Source organism: Vicugna pacos, chromosome 16, assembly GCF_048564905.1.
Source record: "Vicugna pacos chromosome 16, VicPac4, whole genome shotgun sequence".
In the NCBI taxonomy this organism is placed as follows: Eukaryota; Metazoa; Chordata; class Mammalia; order Artiodactyla; family Camelidae; genus Vicugna; species Vicugna pacos.
Window position 1 is genome coordinate 49759416 of NC_133002.1, and position 27976 is coordinate 49787391.

The following is a 27976-nucleotide window of genomic DNA, read 5'->3' on the forward strand; positions in this document are numbered from 1 at the left end:
GAAATGCATCTCTTCAAAGAGGGTATTTTCCTCTCAATGAATTCATGTGTGTGGATAAAAACCATTTTTTTATTAGAGTAAGGTAAGGTTCAGCAACACTTTTGTACTTTTTCTTTCCTTTTTTAAAAAACGTAAACACAGAAAACTGGTTAACAAATGAAAGTAGATGGGACTCTAAGGGGTTTGCTAGAGGTAACAGTGTCACTCAATTCATGAATTCTTTGAGTTGTCTGTTAACAATCACATTGATCAAAACTATATCTAATGATATCGTCTAACAATACAATCCTCCTTTAGTTTTGTTGAAATCAAAGTAGTGGAAACCATGTAAATTATAAAGACATGTTACTCAGATTTGGACCCTGCTCCGTTTCAAACTGGAGACACAGATGTATTTAGGGCTAGATTAGCATTTGCCTTGGGACCCTCGATGGGGGAAAGGACAGAATGGGAAACGACAAAAACTGAGAGCCACGCTGGTCGGGTTGCTGCCTGCTTAAGACCAACCCTAGAATTCCGAGCATTTCCAGAACCGCCAGGAAAGCGGAGCAAAGCCGGACTGAAGCTGGCCTGGCTCTGAGTACACTGGCGGGTCCGTCTGCAAACAGCCTGTCCGCGGACTGCCCCTTAGAGAGCTAGGAGAAAATTATTTCCCTTAAAGAGTGGGTGGCAGAGCGGGGAATTAAGGTAGTTTCCGTTTGGAGCAGACCAGGCCGCCAGGCCGCAGAGCTCAGTGCCGCGAAATGCAGGAGGCCCTCCCTTACGGCAGAATTTTCGCTTTTACTCGACAGCGTGGAGAAGCCGCTCGGAACAGCAGCTGCAGTGGGGAAGTCAGAGCAGGTCACACAAGAGGTTCCACTCCCAGAGACTTGGCCTAGAACTTGGAGGCCTGTACCACCCGCACGCTGGCTTCTATGCCACCCACGCCCCCATTCACCCGCACTGCGCCGTTATCTCTCTGACTGACATCCGTGTCAGCCAATGACCTTTGGCGCTGTGAAAGTGCCTGCCCCTCTGGAATTAGGCGGGGCAAGTAGTTGGAATGACAAACATTTACTCCAATGGTGAGGAAGTTTCAGAAGCTGCCGGCACAATAGCCAATGAGGAGAAGGAATAGTTCAAAAGGACGTGTCAGGCAGCCAACGGCCGGCGCCGCTGCGGGAGACCCGCGGCTTCCGTTCCGAAAGGCGGGGCGGGGTCTCGAACGGAAGGTGGTGGTTGTCCGAGCCGAAGCAGGTTTGAAACTGGGGGTCGGGCCCGGCTGTCGTTGTCTGTCGCCGCGGCCCCGCTTCCGGGCTAGGCCGTCCCTGCCCGCCCCCGCCCCGCCTCCTTTCGGACCCCTCGGTCCCAATCCCGGCTCCCCGCTCGATTCTCTCCCCGCCCGATTCTCTCCCCGCCCGCCGCAGCCCGCTGCCGTCCGGGCCTTCACTGCGGCCCCGCCGCCGCCACCATGTCCCTGCACGGCAAGCGGAAGGAGATCTACAAGTATGAAGCGCCCTGGACCGTCTACGCCATGAACTGGAGCGTGCGGCCCGACAAGCGCTTTCGCTTGGCGCTGGGCAGCTTCGTGGAGGAGTACAACAACAAGGTGGGCCGGGCAGGGGCTCGGAACCCCGCTGGCGGGGAGCGGGCCCCGGGAGCGCCCTTTTCGGGCTGGAGCCCAGACCCCGGGACCCTCCTGCGGACCTGCCGTAGCTCCACGGAGCGGTTCCTCTGTGTCTGGCCCTGTGCAGAGGGTTTCGCTCTCGTTCTTATTTAATCCTGGCAGCATTCTTGAGTAGTCAGGAGTGTAGTTTACCCCCATCTTTTGATGGGGAAACTGAGGCACCGTGTTGTGACTTGCCCGAGTCACACAGCTATTTCGTGACGGAAACAGGTTTCAAACGCGAGTTTACACCCAAAAGTTATGCCATTTATCACTCCTGACCCCCGCCTCCTGCTGCATTGCTTCAATTGGGGGGCGGAAGAGGGATGAGGGGGTGATGGCTGTGAAGAAAATGCTGGCGCCTCAGCTAAGGGTCGTTGACTCCTGGCCACGCCAGATTTCTATTAGGACTGTTTACTGCGCAGGCTTCCCCGCCCCCTACTCCCACCCCCAGGCACTATTCAAGGATTCCTCAGCCCTTCTGCCGGGATTGCCATTGCTATTGCAGCCTCATATTCAACCTCTTCCAAGCGATTTCTTTTTAGAAATCTTGGCGTATGGTCGTGATCCCGCCATTGTTTTGCGAATAGAAAAGGATGATACTTGCCAGATCTTTTCTTGGGCTCGAGCCTTGAGTATTAAGTCTTTCTGGACATCCACAATTTGAGAATCCTTTATAGAAGCACGGATAGTAGGAGGAAGCTTTAAGCTGGCAGTGCAGCATAAACTTATTTTTGAAAGTTGTTAAGTCCGTCGGAAGCATTTTCTTTCCCTTGCTCCATAATCTCTTCCATTTATTGTATTGGAGTAAACGTTGTGACTGATAGTGATCAGAGCAACTGAGAGCCATGCTTAGTGGTGTTTAAAGCCTGTACAGCTACTTGACACCGTGAACGCTGTGACTTAAGAAGAATGAACTGTGTGGACACAGACATGGTGCAGGGAAGAAAGCCAGGTGCTCTCGGGTTGGGTCCTGTCTAGTTCACTGATTAGTTGTGGGGCATTGCACAGGTCAGTTTTATTATTTCTGACCCACTGTTTGTTGTAGGAAAGACGTTCTTTTTTACACATAAAGGTCTTGTAAATAAACATTTGGACATTGTAATTTTGTTTACAGTTTTCAGGAGCACATCTGTTTCTCTAGAGTTAGGTCTTAACTTTTTTTTTGGAATCCCCTTTGAGAAACTGATGAAAACGATGGTCTCTCATTGCCCAGGGATCACACATACACGATTTACAAACAAATCCCAGGGAGTATACATTGATCTTGCAGTCCATTGCCTACAGAAAGCAGAATAGTAACAAGACATAGCTTGAACCTCTTTCTTCCTTATGGCCTGTGGTAGATAGCAGAGTTGAGAATGGAAGTCGGGGTCCTGATTTGGAAGCTGGATTAATAAAATTGAGAGCACTAGTATAAGGATACATGTTACATGTATGTAGGCAATCTAGCGTCTTAAAACTATTTTAATGCCCCCACCTATCTAGGTCAGAGTTCTTAACTTTTGTTATTGGACTCCAGGTACTGTAATGCGCTAGTTTAAGCATATTTTCTCTTTTTCTACCTGGCTTAGAGGCAATAACTCTGGTATGTCTCCTGAGTTTTGACAATGTCTGTGGTCTTTAGACAAGTGGTACTTACCCTGTTTTATGGGGAAAGATGACTTCTGTTCCACTTAGTTGTATGTTTCGGGGTTGATTTTGAATAAAATTGGCTGAGTGAGTGGGATTTATTTTGCCCTGATACTTAACTAGCTGACCATTTGTATTTTATGATTTAGCATCTAGAAAACATTGTTGAGGTTCTGAGGAGAGAAACCGTAGGTATACCTGATGCTTTTTGAAGAATACTGGTAGTGAACTTAGATAAGACTGCCTTGTACTTGAAGTACACATGGGATAAATGCTTGCCTTGTCAGGCTGTGTTGATTTCTGTGAGATCTTTAATGCAGAGGTACTTTATCTATTTAGCACACAATGATTTTGGCTCTGGCATATAAATTTTCATTTCTCAGTATTTGTGGCAGACTTCGAGGATTTTCATTCATTTGTTCATTAAGTCAACAAATATGTATTGAACCTACATGTGTCTTTTAGTCATAGTGATGATGCTTGGTATCCTTTGTTAGAAGCTGTAACATTGGCAGCAATCAAAAGAAAGTATTTTAGTACACGTAAGTATTTCTGTAGATATTTAGTATTTTGCAGTGCTCCATCAGTCCTCCCTGGCAAGACTGTCAGCAGAGGAATTTAAAGTCTAAAACTTCTGGTTTGAATGCTTCCTTCCTGTTTTCTAGACAGTGAGAGAACTAATTCCTCCATGGGAGCATTGGATAAAAGTTTTGCTGCTTTATTGCTTTTTTGCCCTAACCTAGTTTACACAGACTTACTGGAGATGCTGTGATTTGAACAAGGAATGAATCTGTGTTCAATAGATAGTCTGGTCTGCCTGGGGCTGTGATGTCAGAGATGATTGTTTAGCCTCTGAGCCAGCAGCCCGGGGCGCCGGGGACAGGGGTGGGTGGGGGGGTGTTGGGTGCTATGCCAGAACTCACCTCAAAGTCTGACAAGGCAGAACCTCTCTGCAGACATTGATCAACAATAGTCAGTCAGGAACAGGCTTAAAGGGAAGACAAGTGGAATAGACCAAGAAAAGCTGGGTTATTCTGACAGAATTTTGCCTTGGCTGATTTTGGTTTTATTAACAATTGTGGGAAAATGTTTATCTGACAAGAGTGGTATATTGATTTAGATAACTTGAGGGCTTTTTTAAAAATCACATATATACACACACACATGTATACATTTGCATTCACCTTCATGTTCTGGTGCTAGAACTGTATGTAATTAAAGTGGAATACACAGTTTCCTCCCTCAAGGAGCATAGTAACAAAATAGACATGGCAGCTTTAATTTTTTTTTAATATAAGGTATGAGTAATGCGAATAGTAATTTATGTTGTTATTCATGAAAGTAATTGAAAGTCAAGATGTGGTCATGCCTCCAAGGAGTAGATATTTTATATATCATATCTACTCCTTGGGAGACATCTGATAGTGATAGCCACAGTTTAAAAATAAGTAAAAGTGATCTTGCTTCACAGTCTTTTCTTTGTAGGGGCATTTGTTTCACATGTTGGGATAAAGTGTTGTGAAGCAATAGTTGCAGGAAGGCAGTGGAGGTGGGAGATAGAGGAAGTTTAGCAGGAGGATGGGGAAGACTATGGAGGAAAAGGCAGAGGAGTAACCTAATGTTGACAAAAAGATGAGTAAAGTCATACTTTTTCCTTATGCTCCCACAGTAAGTGAGGAAGGATGGCAATATAATGAAAATCAAATGGGTATAGGAAAATGCTGCGAAAGAATATCTGTGACTGCAGATTCAAATCAGAAGAGCACAGTTCTCCAGAGTAGGATTTTGATGGGCAAAATCAACAATCCTTTATCTGGGACAGCAGGAGCTTCTCCAGACCTCATTTGACACCTTGGGTGAGAGGGGGGCTACACTGTACAAGGAGACACACACATGTGCCATCATCTCTGTAAGCATTAGATGAGGCAGGTTAGAAGAGAGATTGAATTGTGAGCAGCTTGACAGCACCTCATCTCTGTAGACTGGGGAGATGTAAAAGCTTCATGTGTTTATACTAACTTGGAACACGGTCCTGGCTTTTCTTCCTTGGGAATGTGCTTCAGATCATCTAGAAAGAACTTGCCTCATTCAAAAGGAACCAGTACAGTAGCAGTAGAGAGATACTATAAGAAAGGAGGGGGGGAAATGGGAAACAAGTGGAAAGTAAAGTATCCACACTAGAAAAATGTTTTCACCTTAGTTGAAAATTAATGGCCCGTCCTGTCACCATAGACTCAAAGAGCTTAAGAAAATAAAGAACTCCAAGCAGAGATATAGGAGATCAGGTAAAATAAGGCATGGTGACAGGAACAGATAGAGCCCAGAAAAATAGTGGAAGAGAAAACAAAAATTATCACAGGAGTAAAAGCCACATTGGAAAGAGAATAAAAATGAATACAAACAGCTGAAAACAGTGAAGGATAGGGAAGACAGATTGAGAAAATGAAATGGATATAAAAATGTAATTGATGCAGAAAATAAAGAAGATCTGACTTAGGTATAATTGGTGTCTCTGAAGAAAATCAAAGAAGTGAAACACAAAAACTCAAATATGTAGTTAAAGAAGACTTTATAGAACAAATGTTTGAAGTGATGGGTCCCGTGAGTCCCGAACTATGTCTCAAGAAAAATGGACACAGAACAATTGGCACTGAAAACTTTCCTAGGAAAGTTTCTACATTTTAAGAGTGAAGAAAGAATCTTTTGGACATCCAGGCAAAATGATCGCATCCTCTTGAAGAGAGGAGGGAGAAATCTAGCCACATTTGATGACAAAGTATGGAGCAGTGTCTACAGATCTGCAGCTATTATAGGTTGTACTGCTGTAAATACCTGAGAATATACCTAAGAATGTATAAGATTTCCATTGGGAAAATAAATCACTTTTTTAAAAAGATAATTTATAAAAATTGTGTATTAAGGGGAAAAATACTTTTAAGTTAAGGGAAATCAACTGATTGATAAAAATAATGTGTATCAGAACATACAGGAAAATGAGGATACTAAAGCTCAAGACATACTAAGTAACTCCCCAGAGTGACACAGAAGGTAAGAGCAGGGCGAGAACTAGGATGCTGTCTGTCTCCAGAGTCTTAAAAATAAATATATACCGATGTAAAAAAAAAAAAACCCCAAAACAACAACAGTTGAGGAGTGGGGGAGAGAGAATGTTTTGAAAAACGGGAACACTTACCATACCAGATCAGAATAAACATACTGGAATTGGTGTAGTTATAGCAAATGCCACATATAGTTGATTGAACCACATAGAATGTTCCAAGGTATTTCTATGTGTATGTACACATACATACACAGAAATGTAGTTTGTGATAAGATAAAACTTTAATTCACTAGGAAAAATTAATAAGTTGTATGGCATAATTGTCCACCTGGCAGAAAAAAATTAGAGCCCTCTAATTTACAGCATATATGAAAATTCCAGATCAAATATTTAAATGTAAAGGAAATTCCCACAATCACAGTAGAAGATTGACTAGGAAATTTGTACCGGGGAAGTGGAGGGTGAGCAGAGGAGAAGGCAGTCTTTAAGCCAATCATTAAGTCCAGAGTCAAGTAAAGGAAAGACTGACAGACTGTAGTACAGTTGACCCTTGCAACAGTGCGGGTTTGAACTGCACAGGTCCACTTGTAAGTGGGAATTTTTCAATAGTAAATACTATAGTACTGCACAGGGTCTGTGGTTGGTTGAATCCAAGGATGCGGAGGACTCGCATACTAACTTATGCACAGATCAACCCTCCACATTGTTCAAAGGTCAGCTGTACATACAAATAGAACATTTCTTTGTGAAAAGATAAGCTGTGGACAAAGTCAAAAGACAAATGATAGGCCAAGGAAAAGTATTTTCAAAACATGACACCCTAGTTGGAGCTAATTTACTTGGTATGATAGAAAAATGAACAAAGTACAAATAGTCAGTTCATAGGAGAGAAAATACAAGCGATCAAGAAACAGGAAAAGATACTCCACCTCAGAGGTAGTTAAAAGGAATGAGAATTGACCCTGTGATGCTACTTTTCCCTTTCAAATTTATAAAAATTAAATTACTGCTTCTAGTATTGCCGACAGTTTGGGAAGTAAACACCTTTCACTTACTGCTGGTAACAGTGTGAGTTGCTACAGCCTGTTAGGGAAGTAAATCGGCATCTACTAAAATTTAAAATGCAAGTACCTTCTAATACAGCCATCACACTCTTGGGACTTTGGTCTCCAGAAGTGAAGCTTGTAAGAAGTAGTGCCAGAAAAGGGAAGCAGTGTACACCATTAGGGGAGTGGTCATATACTATTGTACATTTATTCTGTGAAATACTATGCATCAATTAAAGAATGAGTTGGAGGGAGGAGGGTATAGCTCAAGTGGTAGAGCACATGCTTAGTACGCACAAGGTCCTGGGTTCAATCTCCAGTACCTCCTCTAAAAATAAGTAAATAAATAAACCTAAATACCTCTCCCTCCCTAAAAACTTAAAAAAAAAAAAAAAGAATGAGTTGAATCTGCATATTGACCTGAGGGATGCCCATTATTTTGTTAAGTTAATAAGAAGATTTATAGCATTGGCTATAGGATTCTGTCTTTCTAAAAGTTGCGGGAAAACCTTCTGCTTGTGCATAAATCTGTTTGAGCTTAGAGAAGAGTGTAGAAGCAACACACACTAAATTAATAGTGTGATATATTGAGGATGGAATGGAGGGAGTTACTAACCTTTTCTGGTATACCTATATTTTGATATAGTAGTCACATGTTTTATAATTCTCTTAACAATCTAAAAGTTCATATAAAGAATAAAATAAACCCAATTGAAAGATCATTAAAATATAGATAAGACTTGTAAATATGATCAAGAAAATGATAGAGGACATAATGGTAAGGGGTTCAGGGTAGAATTTTGGTGTTGAAATTCTGTCACTCACCCCCTTTTCCCTTGGGAGCGTCCTATCAAGGGGGTTATATGGACAAATAATAATCACCAAAGGAGAAATCTAGCCCCACTCTTATTAATAGCTGAACAAGCACCTCTAATGTGGTGCGACTCCTTGGTAAAGTGAGTTGGAAAATTGCAGATTGGCTTTAAAGCCTAAGTGAGACTTTCAGCTTTTCCACTTCTAACTCATGGGCAGACCCAACCTGACTGACGTCCCTCGCTCAGTTAAATGTGCAGAGAAGCTGGAGTGAAGAGTGGCCAGACCCGTAGTGAGCAGGCCACCTTGCCTGTCCCGGCAGGAGCAGGCTGTGCGAGGGCAAGAGAGCTGTGGTGCCTGCCTCACGAAGGGCTCTCAGGCCTGCTGGGGAGGAGGCCTATGTCCCTGGCGCAGGCTCCAGCCAACCAGTTTAGCAGTTGGAGCTAGTTACATGCGGGGTTGGGAGAGCAGAACTCCTCACCCTTAGTATTTTCCCCAAGGGGGATGGGGCAGAAATTCATCTTTCAGTTCCTCAAAGATCTCCCTCCAAAAAGCCACCACCCTGTCTACGGCCATACCACCCTGAACACGCCCGATCTTGTCAAAAAGCCACCACCCTCAGAGTTTTTATGGGCAAATTTACCAAAGGAAGTATGTAACAAATAAAGGCACAGTGGCCATCTATAAGAGTTCCTACAAATCAGGAAAGAAAAAGACACAACTCAATAGAATAAACTGGGCAAATGTTTTAAGTTGGTGTTTTTCAGCATAGCGGTGAGGAGCTTGGGTAGTGGAATGCGACTGCCTATATTTAAAAGGCAGCTGGCTTTGTGATCCAGGGCAGGATACTTCACATCTCTTACTCAGTATATTATGAAGGTAGGAAAAATGATAGTACTGACCTGATGGAGCTGTTGAGGGGATTAAATGAAGAGGTGCATGTAAAGCTTTAAGCATAATGCTGATACTTTGTCCATTATAAGCACTCAGATATTAAAAATTGCTATTCAGAAGTAAAAATAATAAATATGTTCATCCTCAGTAGTAAAATGCCATTTTTTATCCATCATATTAGCAAAAATGTTAAAGATTATTTTCAGTGTTTTTAAAGGTATGCATAAATGGTAGCTCTTATATTACTGTTAATGAAAATGTAAATGGAAGCCACCTTTTCAAAGGCTGCTAGACAGAATCTGTTACTTTTTTTTTTTAAGCTTAAAACAACACAAGTTTATTATTTCATTGTTCCTGTGGTATTAACATTTAAAACGTGATGCAATAGTTTACACTTCTAGCAGTCTGTCCAATAAAAGCATTTGCACATGTGTACATAGTAGTGTTCATAATAGCAAATCACAGTAACTACAAATAGTTAAATTATGGTGTGTTTACCACAGCCTGCTGTGGAAGAGTGAGGTAGCACTATCTGTACTGACATGAGATCTCCCAAGATATGTTAAAAGCAAGTTGCAGAATACATTTTGTTGTCCAAGGCTATCTTTTTTTTTTAACCCATAATATATATACACATATATAGATGTACAGAGAACCATTCAGAAAGATACTGTGGTTTGAGAGTCAATAAGTAGAACTGAGGATGAAGTTAATGGGAGACTTTACCACTTCACTCTGTATTATGTGAATATTTGCAGAGAACTTACATTGCTTTCATTAAATTTTTAACACCTGTGTATATGGACAAAAAATTGAATAACAGTGAAAGCTAATTGTTACTCCTTTCAATACTTGGTTGGCAACTTGGAGCAGAAGAACTAAGTGAGTTAGGCTACGGATAGATAAAACACGAGTCTACGAACACATGAAGTCTTTGGGAAGATCAGGAAAGATTAAATCCAGCCATTTCATGACTTCCCCGGCTTGGGTGCTGTTGTGCAGAGGTTATCAAACGTTGCTGAATTGGATCACCGGGGAGGTTCTTAAGAATACTGACTCCTAGGCCCCACCTGACACTTGTTGAATCAGAATCTTGGGCTAGAGTTGGGGAGCCTAGGTAAATCTGATAGCCAGATTCGGAAACCATCACTGTTGGTAGTACAAGCAGAATTAAGACACAGGCCCTCTTTTTAAGGCATTTACTAAGCAAAACAGCAGGAGACAGTAATGTAAGTGATGCAGTATGGGGTTAGTCACCAAAGGGGTGGTGTGGATAAGTACTGAGAGCTCACTGCACTAGGAAGACTGCAGGTGGTTTATGAAGGAGGTGGGATGTAGTAATATTAAAAGCTCATAGGTACACTGAGGAAGGCACTACACCAAGCAATTTACATACAACTCTGTGGGGTGTAGGTATTGTGAATATCCTCACTTTACAGATCAGAAACAGGTTTAGCAAAGTTGAGTAACGTGTCCAAGTTCCTACAGCTGCTAGCGAGTGGTAGGTACATAAGGAGCCCTGGAAGCTTGATGCCACTGTACTTATTAACATTGGGCGGGATTTGAGTCGATAGAAAGGATGAGGATTTTATAGCATGAAGACAGCATAAAGAAGGGTATGGGAAGCACTGACCAGATAAATAAAAGTGGAAGATAAGGTAGGCTAGGGTTGAGTGGTGGAAAGCCTTGAATGTCTGGTTAAGTGGATCCTAAGTGTCAGATGCTCACAGGATCTGACATTTTGAGGTTTGGGGAGAAATATCCGGTGACTTGAAAAGCAACGTTTAGGAGTGAGTGTAGCGTTTTCTCTTCTAGTTTAACCTCGCAGTGTTACATTTCTGATTAGAGAGACGGATTTTGTCTTTTGTGCTCGCTGCCATTTCCCCAGCACTTGGAACAGCACCTGAAACCTAATAGCCACTTGGTAAATATTTGAATAAATACATGAATGAAGTATCTGGCTCAGAAACTATATGAGAGGCTTATTCTCTATTCTGCTCAATGAGCCACAAAATTTAGCTTCTCATCTATTTCCTCCTCCCTCCCCCAGCAAGCCTGATACCAGTTTTCCCTGTTCCATTTAGAATCTTCCTTCTTTACATTTTATTTTCTGCAGAGGTCAGAATGTCAACTTTTTAATTCCTTAAAAACTATTTATTCTGTCATAATCCCTCTTCCAGCCATCTCTGGTTATCCCCTGCCATTCTCACTGCTGGTCACCATAGGCCCGAAACCTTTCCCACCTGTTCCCCTGTGGGTCTCTGGACTTAGCTCCCGCCTCCCGCCTCTTCCTGGATCCAGTCAGTCCTGCAGGGCATTACCAGGCCTCATTCTCACACCTCCGAGGACTCCTGGTCCTACCGCTGCTTCTCAGATGCCTTCACAGGGGAAAGCCCACCTCTGTCCTCAGTTTGCTTTCAGGGCTCTCCAGCCTGCCCCAGGCACATACTCCCAGCCTCTGCGCTGCTCTCTCAGATGGTTCCTCTCAAACAGGTTTTCTTGCTGCCATCAAGTGGGCCATTTAGTTCGTTCTTCCGTCCCATCTGCCTGGAATGCCTTCCCTTTCTTTGCCTCCCTACAACCTTTCCACATACCCTTGAAGACTGCTTGGATCCCAGCTCCTTTACCTCACTTGCCTATTTTGAATGATTGCTCTTTCCTCTGAACTATATCTGTGTCATAAATAAGCAGCTAATATATTACTTTGTGGTGTCGCTTTTATTGCTGTCTTAGGGCAGTGGGTTTTTTCTCCTTTTATATCTTCATAGCTTATCTCCCCCAGCACATTACAAGATTTTGAAAGCCTGTGAGTGCTCCATAAAAATGAATATTTAGGTTTAGTCATCATATGGATTTTTAAGTCAGATGTGGATGCCAAGATCTATAAATATGCATAGAAAAATTCTTAGGAATCTATGAAAAGCTATTAAAACGAATAACTAATTTAGCAAAGTTAGAGGATCCAAGATTAATAGGTAAAAATCAATTGTATTTTTATACAGTAGCAATAAACAATTGAAAATGGAATTTAAAAAACCCTTCCATTTATAATAGTATAAAATACTTAAGAATAAAGTTAATGAAAGAAATGCAAGACTTATACATTGGAAACTTCAAAACATTGCTGAGAGAAATGAAAGAAAACCTAACAAACTGATATATAGATTCAACACAATCTCAATCAGAATCTCGACAGGCTTTTTGTAGAATTTGACAAGCTGGTTCTGAAATTTACACAGAAGAGCAAAGATATAGAATAGCAAAACCATTCTGAAAAAGAACAGTAGGTTGGAGAAATGACACTATCTGATTTCAGGACTTCACTAGGAAGCTGCTGTAGCCAGGACATTGTGATCCTGGTCAGTGAACAGGCATATACATCAATGAGACGGGATAGAGAGTCCAGAAATGAATGCACAAATACATGGTCAATTGATTCTCAACAAGGTGATTCAAAGGAGGAAGGACAGCCTTTTCAACATATGCTGCTGGGCCGATCAGACATTCACATGTAGAAAACTGAACCTTGATTCCTACTTTGCATCATATAAAACATTTAACTTGGAATGGATCATACTACATGTATGTGCATATGTAGCATAAATGTATGCTAAATGTAAGCCTGCAACTACCGAACTTGTAGAAGAAAACAGGAGAAAATATTTATGAGCTGGAGTTGGGCAAAGATTTCTTTGCTAGGACACAAAAAGCATGGAGCTGTAAAAGAAAAGAAATGATAAACTGATGTCCTCAAACTTCAAAATTTCTGTTCTTCAAAACACACTGAAAGAAAATGACAGAACAGGCATAAACTATGAGACGATACCTGCAAAGTGCATAACCAGAGACTTGTATCCAGACTATACAGAGAACTCCCTAAATTCAACTGAGGAAAGAACCCAGTAAAAAATGAAGTCACACTATTCTGTGTGATACTGTCACAGTGGATACATGTCATTAAACATTTGTCAAAACCTAAAGGTTATACAACACAGAGTGAACTTTAATGTAAACCGTGAACTTTGGATGATAGTGATGTATCAGTGTAGGTTCATCACTTGTAACAAATGTACCACTTTGGTGCAAGTATTTTGACAGCAGAGGAAGCTGTGCGTGTGTGGAGGCAGAAGGTATATGAGAACTCTCTGTACTTACTGCCCAGTATTTCTGTGAATCTAAAATACGAAGTTTTTTTAAACTACAAAATGTTTGAACAGAATCATAAGAGAATAAATTCGCATGGCAAATAAGCAGATGAAATGGTATTCAGTATGATTAGTTATTAGGGAAGTACAAAGTAAAATACTACCACACACCTCTTAGAGTGACTTTTGTTCAAAAGCTGGTGATACCAAGTGCTGACAAAGATGTGAAACACATATTGCTGTATTGCTGGTGGGAATGCAGAATGACACAGCAGCTATAGAAAATGGGTTGGCGGTCTACTTACACGTAAATGTTCATAGCAGCAATATTTATAATGTCTCTAAACTAGAAATGGCCCAGAAGTTCATCAGCTGGTAAATGGGTAAATAAATTGTAGGTAAATAAATCCACATAATGCAGTATTATTCAGCAATTTAAAAAGAAGACATTGCTGATACAACATGGATGAATCTCAAGAGCATCATGTTGAAAGTAGCCAGTCACAAAAGACCCAAATCACTGAACTATGCACTTAAAGTGAGTGAACTTTATTGTATGCAGTTGTACCTAAATAAAATTTAAAAAAAAAAGAAGTGTGGGTATCTGAGACTGAAGTCAGAAAGGCAGGAAGAGCAGGAGTTCTTTTTCTGCTCTACCTTTAGTGCTTGTCCTTTCACTATGGATCGTCCAGAAATCCCCACTGCTCCATCTTCAAGCTGGTGGAAGTTCATAAGCAAATGGGTAGCAATTGACGTTTCCTACTGAGCTAGACTGAGTTTTATAGCAAAGGATGGAAGTTAATATTGGTCCAAAACTGACTCAAAGAAAAAGTGGCCAGAACCAGATGGGACTTTCTCATCAACGGCACCCACTTTTTTAGCCAGTTATGGTGGTTGGGTTCATGAATGGTCCTTTGGCACACCCTTACTTGTAAGCATGTTACTAGCCAGCATGTGTGTTGAGGATGAAGGGGTGGAGGAGCAGTGTGCACGATTGCCTTTTTAGGTGAGATGTTACTTTGTTGGATGCACTCCTCAGGGTGTTTGATAGTCCTGGCCCCTGGGCGCCAAATGCCTACGGCACTTCCAGTCATGGAGTCACTACAACCATGGCTGCACATTGTCAAGTGCCTCAGGGGTTGTGGGGGAAGGTGTAACCAGCTGGGCAAATAATGCTGTTCTATGGTGTAGGATCAAGAGTGCAGAAGTTGGAGTGAGAGAACCTGTATTCAAATGTCCCTGCCTCTTACTAGCTTTGCAGTCTGTTCAGTGTAGCCCAGCCCATTGAGTGTGGGTTTCCTCTTCTGAGCAGTGGGATGGTTGGCCTCGATGTCCTCTCTCATGGTTCCTGACTCTGCAGTTGAGTGTAGGGCAGCTCAGGACTTCTGTCACCGACAGGAATCTGCTATATTTGATACTGCTTCAGAGAAACAAATGTTTACATGGCTCAATTTTGTCATGTTACAGGTTCAGCTTGTTGGTTTAGATGAAGAGAGTTCGGAGTTTATTTGCCGAAACACCTTTGACCATCCGTACCCCACCACAAAGCTCATGTGGATCCCTGACACAAAAGGCGTCTATCCAGACCTGCTGGCGACAAGTGGCGACTATCTCCGTGTGTGGAGGGTAAGCAGTGCTTGATGGGCAGCCAGACCAACGAGCTTTCTCCGTGTTTGCTGTTGTTAGCAGCGTGGCGTCACGGAGGACAGACTGGGGTAGGAGGCAGTATCCTTGCAGCCCTGGAGAAACAAGTGGTAGTGGATCTGGGCTGTTTGGCTCAGCAGATTTCCTAGTAAATCTCGCCAGGATTCCTTAAGCCCTGCTGCTGGCTGCAGTCAGCCGTGGACACTCAAGTCTCAGTTAAAGTGATGTATGGACAATAGACTTCTGTGGGGGTGGGGATACTAGAGGCCTCTTACTCTATTTATAGCCAGGACTTTTTTTTTTTTAATTGAAGTTTAGTCAGTTTCCAATGTTGTGTCAGTTTCTGATGTACAGCATAATAGTTCAGTCATACATATACATACATGTATTCGTTTTCAGATTCTTTTTCATTTATCAGTTACTACAAGATATTGAATATAGTTCCCTGTGCTGTACAGTAGGACCTTATTGTTTATCTGTTTTATGTATAGTAGTTAGCATCTATATATCTTGAACTCCCAATTTATCCCTTCCCACCCGTTTCCCCCCTTCCCTCCCCTGGTAACCATAAGTTTGTTATCTATGTCTATGAGTCTGTTTCCATTTTATAAATAAATTCATTTGTCTTTTTTTTAGATTCCACATATAAGTGATATCATATGATATTTTTCTTTCTCTTTCTGGTTTCACTTAGAGTGACAATCTCCAGATTCATACATGTTGCTGCAAGTAGCATTATTGTATTATTTTTTTATGTACGGCCAGGATATTTTTGAGTAAATTAAACAAAATACTGACCCTAGTAAAGTGTGGGAGTGGATCATGGAGCTTCACCTCCCCTCTCAGCTGAGCTCATCACCTGCGGCATCTCCTGTAGCCTGGAGTTGGGTGCCCAGCCTGCAGGAGACAAAGACTCTGGTTTGGGTAAGGTGAGAAGATTTGGGGATGAAAAGGATCATCTAGAAGGATTTGAGGGTGAAAATTTGGAAAACAAAACTGAGCAGAGGAGAAAGCTTAGAAAGAAGTAGCATTCAATTAGTTCCTCAGGGTTTTATTAAAACTCTTTATGATGAGAAGTCCCCATGGCTTAAATTTACTAAGATATTGTCTAAAAAAGACTTGAAAGATTTTTTTGTGTGGATAAGACTGACGGATTAAAAAAAATAATCATTGTTCCTTCAGGTTGGCGAAACAGAGACCAGGCTGGAATGTTTGCTAAACAATAATAAGAACTCGGATTTCTGTGCGCCTCTGACCTCCTTTGACTGGAATGAGGTGGATCCTTATCTTTTAGGTAAAGGCATGAGGGAGTGTGTATTCCATTTTAAAGAAGCAGAGAAACATTTTTCTCAGATATAACACTGGGCCAGTTTTCAACCAGGGGCCCAGGTCATGCAGCATCCTAAAATGGGGCCAAGTGGGAAAGAGGCTAAATATGGAATGTGGTTATCAATTCCTTATATAGAATCGAGCTTCCCTTACGCGGATACCTTGTCTCTCCAGTCAGAGTCTAAGGCCCTGGGGTACAGATTGAACACTTGACTCTTTGGGGCTCTCCTGGTACCCTCCCTGTACTCAGGAAGTATCTGCGGCATATTGTCTCCTGGGCGGAACAGATGAATAGGCACAAGGAAGGAAGCCTGCATGGGAACCTCACTCCTGTCAGCCACTGACTTGCACTGGTTGTTTCCAGGTACCTCCAGCATTGACACGACCTGTACCATCTGGGGGCTGGAGACAGGGCAGGTATTGGGGCGAGTGAATCTCGTGTCTGGCCATGTGAAGACCCAGCTGATCGCCCATGACAAAGAGGTAAGGGTGCTGTTCCACAGCTGCTTTCTTTGCCTTCCCTGTGAGGTCAGACTGTTCTCTCACTGTTCTGCAGATGATGTGGAAAATCATAACATAATGCTGACGTCTTCTTGGCTAAATTGAAAGTAGTAATGTGTCAAAACAGTGGAAAACAACACTGTTGTAAATGAGTGCATTTTTTGAGCTGATATAAACAACGTATTCTACAGTCTATTTTTTTCTTTTTGTGCCAGAGATTGCTGTTTTTTAATAACGAAATCTCTTATAGACAAAATTGGACCTGATGTGATTAAAAAATAATCTTACACTTGTCTCAAATTTTTTTTTTTTTTTTTTGAAAACAGGGTGTCAGGAAGAGGGAAAACTTCCTGGCAGACAAACCTGATTCATCATTTTATCTCTAAACTTGTTTTATGAAATTCTAGTATGTTCTCTTAATACTTACACTTTTAGTACTCTTTGGAGTTGAACGTGGTTTATTTTGATAGTGATGTTTCTTCTATGTTTATTGGACAAGCCGAGGGGAACTATTTGTAATTATCTTAATCAAAGCATTCTTCTGAGTGATTTTGGAAAATGATCACAAATCTTTAACTTCTAGAACATGCTGGTACTCTACCAGCAAAATTACAGGAAATTTCCTACAGAGAGTGTTTCTTTTTCTACCTCACCCTGCATAGTGAGGAGTATTAATGTCTGTACAGATTCGTTGACCTTAGGTCAGAAACTTGAGGGTGTCCACAGAATGGGAGGTTGGTAACCAGGTTATCATTCTTAGTACGTGGTTGTTCTTTGGCTTTCTGTGCTCCCGATGGTAAGGTCTGTTACTAGTCTGCTGAACTTGGCTGCTGTAAACCAAGGGGCAAAGGAAGAGTTTGCCCTGCAGAGAAGACCAGTAAGAAAGCTCTGGAAACCCTCTTGGCATCGAGTGGAACAGGTTGCTACATTTTAGTTATGTGACAACTTAACCTGCTGTTCTGTCAGGGTCCAACCCAGAAAACTAGAGCTACTCTGAATATTTAAACTGAGGGGATTTAATACAGGAGATTGCTCACAGATGATGGTAGAGTGAGAAGCCACACCATGAGGCAACAGTGAGGTGATCCAGAGAGCAGGAGCAGCAGGAACCTGCCACTGCTGGAAGGCCAGAGGGGCCAATGGAGGAGGCAGGGTTCCTGGAGCCCAGGGGCTGGGATTACTTGGCAAAAGCTAGAGCCATGGAGGGGGCACAGCCATTGCCAGAGAAGCTTCCAGAAACAGAGAGAGGAGAAATCCCTTAGCTTCTCCCTACCAGAGGGAAGGGCCAGGAATGGATGTTAACAGCAAACAGGCCCTGGACCAACACCCTGGCCTTGAAGGAATGAGCCTAAGGATGGTCGCCCTGAGAGAAACAGTGGGACCTCCTGGCACTTTTGATTTTTTCCAGCCACCTCTTTCTGTCAAAGTAAAGACTTGGTCAGGGGCTCCTGTTGCTGCCTGGTGGGTTGGTGCAGAAGAGGGTAGCATATATCTGGGAGTTGTCACCCTCCCTTGGCTTATGAGGAAATACACAAGTGGCGCACAGAGGAAGGAGCAGCAAAGCTGAGAGAGCTTTACACACTCGGCCATGTTGCCTGTGGACTCCTTATGGCTTAGTGATGCTGCCGTGGTGCCCCGTTCCTGGGAGTTACTGAGAGCCAGCCCCTGGGGTGCACATACTGATAGACACGCCCCAGCCCTCATGTAGCTGGTCAGTGCTGGACAGGGCCTTGGTCTGTCAGGCCTCCTTGTGATGACCGGCCCAAGTCCCCTCTGAACTACTCCTAATTCCTACTGTAGAAAGAGAAGTGTGATTCCCTCATACTGAGCCAGAGGAAAAGGAATTTATGAGGCTGAGTAGAAACAGATGCTTGCTTGTCAGGGTCCCTTAGTAGATGGAACCTCAAGAAGGCTGGAGCCATGGTTTGAGTGAGAGGTTCCACTCATGTCTTGCTGGAAGTCAGCTGTTTTGTCCTTGACCCCAGAAGATGGATTTTGTTTGGCATTTTGTTTTTCTTTTTCAGTTTCTCTCTGTCTCCCTGTGTCTGGCTCTGGCTTTGTCTGTCTCTCCTCGTCCCTTTCTCTGAAGCTCCCTGCCTCTGCTTTCTCATAGATGTTAGTGGTGTGCAATGTTTGCAGCAAGTAATAAATGCAGAAAACTGTGATTCAAAACCTAAATTGACTCACTAATGAACACAAACCAACCAGGAGAAGTAATAGCATGTCCTAGGACGAGAGAGCGATTATTAAAACCTCTTTGTAAATGTAGGAACACCTGAGCCTCCTGTGATTCAGAACTGCGGCTACCTGTTTCTTGCAAGAGTCTCAGGTCCAGATTTTACCGCACAACCAGCTTGTCTGCTATTAAGTGGCCACAGGAGGGCGGCCTCCACCTATCAAATCGATGATCTTGGCCTTGATGTGGTCATGGATCTGCCTCTGATTGCACACAAATGAAAGCCACCAAGGCCCAGGAGATAACCAACTTGATCTCTGACAGGGTGGTGGGAAACAGCCACTGGCTCTGGCTTCGCTGGGCCTGTCCAAGCGTACAGAACACGTGCTCAGAGTCACTGTGCTCTGCTGGTCAGCAGGGTGTGTGCTCTTCCATCATGGGGGCTGGAAGAAGACTTGGAACACAGGAATATGAGAAGCAGCCAGCCAATTTCCATAGCAGAGTGACCTTCACTCTTTGGAAAGTCATTGATGTTAGCACTCTCAGGCTCTAGTCTTCACAGGCGCTGTTTGGCTTTATTTACCTCCTTCTGTGTCATGAGCGGGGATTTAGATGCACTGGGGATGGCAGATTTCCCTGCTACAGGAAAGGGCAGTGATGGATCTAAATCTGACTAAAGCTTCTTATTCACCAACAGGTCTATGATATTGCGTTTAGCCGGGCTGGGGGTGGCAGGGACATGTTTGCCTCTGTGGGTGCCGATGGCTCGGTACGGATGTTTGACCTCCGTCATCTAGAACACAGCACCATCATTTACGAAGACCCGCAGCATCACCCACTGCTTCGCCTCTGCTGGAACAAGCAGGACCCCAACTACCTGGCCACCATGGCCATGGATGGAATGGAGGTGAGTACTTCAGGTGAACAGAGACTCTGCCGCTCAGCTCCGGCACTGCTTAGTGCATCTGGAAGACTGGTTCTCAGTGGGGGGGCCGTTTTCTCCCCAGAGGATTTTTGGAAATATCTGGAGATATTTCCAGCGGGGAAGGGGAAGTGGGCAGTGCTACTGGTATCTGGTGGGTGGAGGCCAGGGATGCTCCTACACATCCTTGGTGCTTAGGACCACTCCCCACAACACAGAATTATCCAACCCAAGGTGTCAATGGTGCTGAAATTGAAATAACCTGATCTAGAACAAGGACTGTGTGTTTAAGAACTTTTAATACTTGGAGAGTTGGAGTCAGAGCCAAGAAAAGCAGTATCTAAAAAATAAACCAAATCATACATGCTTCTGGTGCTGAGTAAAGAAACAGGCAGTTTACCCCGCTGTAGTCTGAATAGATTCTTCCAGCTTTAATGAACAGACATGGAAATGGCAACTCTCTGAAGCCTGTTACTTGATGAAAGCGGTAAATTGTGGATGGAGATGATGTAGTGATTAATTTTATTTTGATGAAACCAGTACCTCAGGCTGCTTACATTTCAAATTCTGCTTTGGGGATCGGGGGAGAGGGCTCTCATCCTGCGCAGCTCAGCATGCAAAGAATTCTTAGCACAGGCATCTAATGGGGCTTGGTGAATTATACAAAATTGTTTTACCCATTCCCGCCTCTCCCCTTCTTTATCAGCCTAAAGGTCCTATGTTGCTCATGACATAGACTATAAACTACCTAGGTCTGTGTTTTCTTTTTCCTCAATCCTGTAGATACTTTTGGGACCGAGACCCTCTTTCTCTTAAGAATCTTTAAATCTACAAATTAACAAGTTATACTTAAATTTTTTTTCTTATGTTTTCTTTCTATCATACCCTGAAGTTTCTGGGCCTTTTTCTTGTTATTTCCTCAGGTAGTGATTCTGGACGTCCGAGTTCCCTGCACACCTGTCGCCAGGTTAAACAACCACCGAGCATGTGTCAACGGCATTGCTTGGGCCCCACATTCATCGTGTCATATCTGTACTGCAGGTAATTGCTGGTGGGGGAGTAATGGAAGGGAGAGGTAAGATCTATCTCCTCTTGTCTCTTTAGAATTCTAATGCTTACTCTGTTCCAAGGATAGTTTGAGAGATTTACACAAATAACTCCATTGAGAGCCTCCCTACACTTGCAAAATTGAAGCAGTCCAGATTTCCAGATGATCTTGTAACCTTCAGTGGTATCAGGGCATCTGTATACTCTTTACATTGTGTATCAGTTGCAGGCTTGTGCTGCATACTGTGCGGCTCTGAAATCTAGATTGGCACAGAGGACTCATCCAAGCATATGGAGAAGCGGGGCAGTCTCTCTTGGATGTAACTGAGTCTTTGGGACTATCCCCTGGGAGATGTCAAAAGCACATACCCCTTGCACTGAGCTCTGGGTGCGTTGAAGGGCGCTGCATAGCCTGGCCTGGTTAGTGGTGTGTGACTTGTTCCCATTTCTCCATTTGTCAGACCAAGAAGAGTACCCCTTAAAAATATGCTGGCCATCTAGGAACGTCTGTTATTAAAAATTAGCATAATACAGAGCTGTATAAAACAGGAAGGTCTTCGTCTTCTCCTTCCTTTCCCATTTCCACCTCAGTCCCAGTCTGCGTAGGTGACTCTAACAATAGCTTGTGTGTCTCCTTCCATGCCTTCTTAGGTGGATCCATGCGTACACATCCCTCCTGTATGAACACTTATCCCCTGATTCTACACAGACAGGATTCCACTCTGCTCCTTATTTTTTTCAGTGCCTTGGGTTTCCTTCTAACATACTTTTCCTCTCCTCACTAATCAGTAGCATCTTCATTTCCTTGTTCATTATGGAGCCAAAGGAGCAATGTAGTTTGGTGGTATTCTGCCATCTTAGCATTCATTTGAAAGGCATGAAGCTTTTCCTGTTTGGGGCCCTCTGCTCATGCCTGTCTGCCTCATTGAGGAGCAGTTAGAGGCCCGCTGCCTCCCTCTGTACCTCAGGTTGTAGCCTGACTTCTTCACTGTGGCCCTTTTTCCCAGGGGTGCAGGTCGGCAGGGTGGGAGGGGGAAACAGAGGGAAAGGAGAACGTGCTGGCCCACCCTGCAGAAGCCCATCTGCAGCTTCCGGCGGCTGCCTCTGCTGGACCCGCTGCTGTTGTGTGCACTGCACCTGCCCCGAGTCCTGCCAGCTGAAGGAGCTGTTGCTGAAGAGCATGCTCGGTTGAGCTCGTTGAGGAAGAGGGACTTCGAGCTTTAGAAGTGCTGGGTGTTCAAAACAAGCCCCCAGACCTCCTGACACGGGTTGTCCCCTGGAGAGCACCTCACACCCTTGCCCAGGTTATGAGGCCATGGGAGGAGGCCTGTTAGGGTTTAGTTCATTCGGACCCCTATGTATCAGAGATGGGCTTTCACATCAGGTTGGCTGGTGGGACTAGAGGGCACGGTGGTATTGAAGGTCACTGCCTTTTTCTTTCTCTTAAATTAAGAACTCCTTATTTTGATCATGAAAGTAGTATGACCACCACATACAGGTCACTCAGGAACTAGAAAGAAGTAAACGTAACTCATAACCTGGTCGCCCTGCCAGTGCCACTGTTCTTACGTTGACAGGTTTCCTTCCAGACACTTTTCACGTGCTTACATATACTTTTAGGGTGATTACCCTCTTTCTGGTGTTTCCCAGGGCCCTTTTCTTGGGCACACGTCCACACGGCACTTTAGCTCATTATCTGCGTAACATGTCGTTGATGTATAAGTAAAACAGGGGGTGGGGATCCCATTAAGTAACTGAATCATCAGAGAGAGACCTTTAATCACTGAAGTACTCTGAGTGGCTGAAAATGACACGTTTGGGGTCATTTTTATCCCATCCCGTCTTCTTTTCCTGATGCCCGCCCCGGATGAGAGGTGCCCATCTGAGTCCCTTCTGCCGAGCTAGCTCTGCTGCAGTGAATGGAGCCCTGAGAGTCAGAGGCCATGCTTTGCGTCCCGACTCTGCCGCTCACAGATCACATAGATCTGTGGTTTGGGGCAGGCGCTTCAACATTTCTGAATCTCAGTTTCCTCATCTATAAAATGGGGGCTTAAAATAAAACCTCCCTCACTGGGGTTTTGGTGAACAGATGCTTTGTATACTGTGACACACACACACATATGCCAACCCCCCCAACCCACTCATCCAAAAATGCAGGGCTCAGTATCCTCACTGCCTGAGTCGTGAGCTTACTTGCTGGCTTTTCGTGTCCCTAGCGGATGATCATCAGGCTCTCATCTGGGATATCCAGCAAATGCCCCGGGCCATCGAGGACCCTATCCTGGCCTACACAGCCGAGGGAGAGATCAACAACGTGCAGTGGGCGTCTACCCAGCCTGACTGGATTGCCATCTGCTACAACAACTGCTTGGAGATACTCAGAGTGTAGAGTTGGTGGCGCCATGCCCATGGGGCAGGGGCTTGTGTGTTTCCGCCTCTGTCCCACCCCCAAAGTAAGAAGAAACGTGTTTCCGGTGGCCAGTATGTCTTTCATTGCTTTGCACCCACCGTTACCAGAAGCTGCTCCTGGAGTTCCTGGCCAGTCACCCCACTGCCCTCTGTGCCGGGCTCAGTGCTGTGTGGCGCCTTCTCAGCCCAGGGCTGAGTTTTAAGATGTTCTCTCCTTTCTTCTTCTCCTTTGGTTCCTCAATTAAAAATCTCTGTATATTTGTTTGTCAGCCGTTGTGTTCATGAGCTTTGTAGGCACTGGCTGTGTTTTGTGTTCATCTGTCCAGATGTCTCTGCCTGTCTGTCTGCTGCCCGAGGCAGCAGTCTGTGTCCCTGTCCATGTTAGCACTTAAGTGGGAACAAATAGCAATTTGAAGTTGTCTTTCTTCCTGTTATCAATGTCTTTAGCAAATTTCAACTTTGTATATTTTTTATCTATCAGGCTAATTTTTTTACAAGAAGAATTTTACTCCCTGGTCTCTTCCTTTGTTTCATCGCCCTCCCTATTAGCACCTTCCTCTCTTCCCTCCAAGCCTGGATCTGGCCCCAGGCCCTTGACCCCTTGAGCAGTTTGCCTTCTTGAATCACTGCCTGAGCGGAACGTACCTGATCGGGGAGTCCCAAACCACCTTGGTGCTCTGAAGTCGGCCAACTCTCACACCTTTTCTCAGCCTGGCTCTTCTCAAGGGCATTCTGGGCTCCAAAACAGATGTGGGAAGCCTTCTGTTACTCCCTGAAGTACCTCTGTCAAAGACCCCCGGACCTACTGGGCACGAGTTAGAGCTGAGCTGGACTGGCTGACGGGGTGCCTGACTGGGGAATAGTTGCAGGAAAGCTGAGCTTAGAGCACGTTTCCAGTACCTAGTTTAGGAGTCTGTCTTGCCCTCCAGATGTAAGCCCTGACCATTCTCTTTCATGTCTTGAATGACAGACAAGAATGATGTATAAAGTGAACTTCAGTATCTGTTTGTGTAGTTGACTGTGACTGGTGGTGTACTGGCTGCGCTTTGTGTAGACCGCTGTGAGCGGAGAGAGCCCTGCTTGAGAGGCGCACAATCTGAGCATCCAGTCTAGACTGAACAAGGTCTTTTAGAGTGTGAGCGGCTGTCTGCTCTTGCACAGGATGGACTAATAGGCTGTGATGATCCCAGGCCGTCAGTTAAATAGGTAGCAAGAAAGCATCAGGGCCCAGGGTCAGCCAGTTAAGAGCCCCACAAACCCCTGTGAGCCGCCCTGTCCCCAGGTGAGGTTCTGAGCAGTATTGGACTTGTGGGCTGCGGGTGTCTGTTTTCCGTTACACAAACAAGTTCCGTGATGGGGGCTTTTGCATGTGATTGGGGTAGTAGGTGAGTCCTTGGGCAGGCAGAGTTTGGGACATGCTCAGAGTTTGGGGGGATAATTGGTTCGACGTGCTCTGCCAGGTCCCCTCTTGAGTGGAGCATCCGAGAGTAGAGAGAAGCAGACTTGAAGTCCAGGGTTTTGTCCACTTGGACTCTCACCTGCTCTTGAGAAACAAAGCACTTAGCTTTGTTCTTCTGGGCCCTTAAACTCTCTTAGTTGAGTCTTCCTTTTCAAAAGTAGATGTATTTGTATCCCCAAAGTCAGAGCTCTTTGCTTTAATACACAGGGGCTTATCCCAAAGAAAAAGGCTCTTTTTTAAGTCAGGGTATTTCCCCTTCTACCTTTATGCTTTCCTCTGATTTGGGGGCTCTTCGGCCAGCTGTCTGTTGGAGGTCAGCTCTCCTGCATTTACCACCACGTTTGTACTGCACTGTTTGGAGATGTGACGCAAACAATTCTTGGTCGGAACCATCCTGTGTTTGTCATTGTGTTTGGTGGTTCCAGGGTCCTTCTCTCAAGGGTAGCAAGTCTAAATTGAATGTTTCTTGCTCTAGGAGGCCATCAGTACCTTTCTGTGGAAAAGGGTCTGAAATGGATGTCAGAGTGGTAGAGAGGGCTGGTCCCGTTGGGGCAGTGCTTAATTACACTGAGTTCTGAGTTAAGATTCATTTCAGCACTTTCCCTGGTCTGAGTGGTGAGATTTGTCAACTGGAACTTGAAAACAACTTGGAGAAAACATTAGTTAATAGTAATTGGGGTATATTTGGATAAGGTTGTCATTCACTCTGGAAACCAACATTTTTTTTGTTTGTTTTTTGTTTTCCCTTGCCCTGTGGGCTCCCAGCCCCATCACCCTCCTTAGGCCCGCAATGTGGTCCTCTTCCTCCTGACATCCCACATGGGCCCAGTCTCCCTAAGCAAACACACACTCACACACTCTCACACACACACTCAGAGTTACTGGGATGCTGGTATTTTGAAGTCCTGGCTCTCTTACCCTCCCCTTATGCTGTGGGCCAGATGGCCTCGTGGCTGAGGAGGGGATTTCTGTGGTCTCAGGATTTGGAAAGCCTCTTGGTCAGCTGTGCTCCAGGAAGCAGAAATCCGTTGTAGTTTCCAAAGCAAGTGTTTGTTGGATTCATTTAGGTTCTCAGATTGGCAGCCAGAGAGAATGGGTGGGAGGCTCTGCGCCTGCTCCCTTTGAGTGCCAGCCAAGCAGCTGCCCCACCGCACTGGAAAGACCTCGGTGGCACCTCAGGGCGCTGGCTCTCCTGGCGGTGGCCCTTCAACTTGCTCTTGTCCCCCCCCTCCCCCCAGCAGGAGCTGCCTTTGTTTCCTGTCTGCTCTGAGAGGAGGGGGAGGTGCTGAATAAATTAGGCCTCAGGTTCCCCGTCAGGGAGCTGGTGAATGGGTCCAAGTCCTTCTCCTTCAAGAGCTTGAGTGTTTACACCCAGGAGAGTGGGGACCTTCTCTTTCCAGGGAGGAACAAGGCTGCAAGATGAGGACTTGAAGAGGGAAGATATTTGATAACCTGTGAGAATTTCTTATTGAACAGGATTGGCTCTTAGAGAACTGATTGAGATTTGGGAAGAAACAGAAAAAGTTGAGACAACTACAAGTTATTGATGATAGGTGTGGCTGGAATTTTAGGAGATTTAGGATGCAGGAGAAAATCAGTGGTAACAAAGGAGAAGATAGCCGAGAGCAGTAAAGGTATGAGGTGGAGAAGCATTCAGACTGTCCGTTGTGTGGCTGTGGAGTGAGCCTGGCCCACGGCTGGCGTGGACCGTTCATCTGGTGTCTGACACTAGGTAACTGTGGGGCCAGGATGACAGCTCTGGGCAGAGGGGCCCCTTCCTGCTGCAGTGCAGCCTTGGTGACGTTCGGTGGTAGAAATCTGCAGGTGTTGGCAATCCCTTGATTCTTCTGGACTGTGGCTTTTCTTGGTTGTAGGTTTGTAGAGAGCAGAAGCAACGGTTGTAAACAGTCATGCTGACTTTTCCCCACCTCCCTTTTCTCTTTCTCTTACCTTCCTACCCCTTTTTCCCTACTGCAGCCTGAGCCTTGAATTCCTAGGCTGTAAGGTATGTAGGAGCTGCAGGGCTTACCTACCATGGGAGGGCGAGCCCAGTACCATCCCTCCGCCTTCCCCAGTTTGAGAATGTGGCAACTCCTTCTATTACCTGGCTTGGGCTTAAGGAGACCGTTAAAGGAGAAGCCCTGAAGCAGACTCTTCCCTTTACTGTCTGCACTCCAGGATGAGGAAGGAGGGTCATGCTTGGCATTTAAATTGGGTTTTCCCCGGCAGCAAAGCTGAGCTGAGCAGTCACTGCGAACCCGGGCCAGGCTCTCCAAGACTGTCACCCATCTCGCCCATCTGCATCCTCTTCTCCCACCATTGTCATTGCTGCTAATGGTCAAAGTCAAATATGTGGCCACATGAGATGGGCCAGCTCCTCTCAGGCTACTTTATGGATGTGACTTTGTAAGTATAGAGACATGCAGGTGCCTTCCCAGGAGGCTTGGACTGGTGTATCAAACCAGAAACAGATAAGCTAATGAAAGTGTGAACTCAAGAGGAACGATGTTGGCAGTCTGTGTAACAGCTGGAAAACTTAACTAGTACCCGCCTTTAGGACAACCCAGTGAATAAGATCTTGTGATATCTGCTATTTAAAAGAAATGTTCTCACCTTGGGTTGACTGTGGTAATACAGTGTGTTATAAACTTGTGCAGCTAAAGCTTTGACTTGCTTGAGTCAAATTTGAATCAATTTGCTTTGGTTCCTGTGTATTTTATGACCCCTCTGTCAGTGACTTTCCATCCTTCCTCCCTCGAGTGTGAATTTGTAGCATGATTGTACACATCTCTGTGTAGAAAATGGAGGTTTCTTGTTCTCTGAAATGTTAAGCTCTAGCCTATCAGTTTCTGTCCCCTTTAGCCTAGTGTGTCTGAACTTAATTTGTTATATATTTAAACTTTTCCTCTATATTATAGGTTTCGTGGCATCCCGTGATCAGGTGGAGAGGAAGCTGCCCCTTTCAGAACTGTACTGTAGCCATTTTTCTTTTTAAAACATTATTTTCACAGGACTGATTATACACAGGGCTTGTAATAAAATTTTAACACTGTGATGTGAAACCACGATGGTAAATCTCCATTGAAGGCTACTTCAAAGGCACCTGAAAGTGGAGTGTTATATCTATGACTTTATTTCTTGCTTCCTGAGTATATTAAACCTAATTTTCACCCTTTCATTCTGTTTCAGCCTCCTGTATAAGAAGTACCATATTTTCTGCCCATCATACTTTGTAATAAAACTTGAACATGTA

At 44.3% G+C, this 27976-nt stretch overlaps 1 protein-coding gene across 3 annotated transcripts; it reads left to right on the forward strand.

Moving 5' to 3' along the window:
* The first annotated feature begins 1203 nt into the window (after positions 1–1203).
* On the forward strand, positions 1204–27976 carry DCAF7 (DDB1 and CUL4 associated factor 7). Of its 3 annotated transcripts, XR_001458500.3 has the most exons (8): positions 1236–1588; positions 14704–14862; positions 16063–16174; positions 16574–16692; positions 19584–19793; positions 20732–20849; positions 23072–23308; positions 27913–27976. XR_001458500.3 is itself a non-coding variant. In XM_006199298.4 (7 exons), the coding sequence occupies exons 1-7, from the start codon at positions 1451–1453 to the stop codon at positions 23242–23244; spliced, it is 1029 nt and encodes a 342-aa protein (XP_006199360.1). In that variant the 5' UTR covers positions 1204–1450; the 3' UTR covers positions 23245–23533. The 3 variants fall into 3 exon arrangements, 2 of the variants coding, with proteins under 2 accessions (XP_006199360.1, XP_072795492.1); XM_006199298.4 differs by lacking the exon at positions 27913–27976 and having other exon boundaries at positions 1204–1588; positions 23072–23533; XM_072939391.1 differs by lacking the exon at positions 23072–23308 and having other exon boundaries at positions 1233–1588.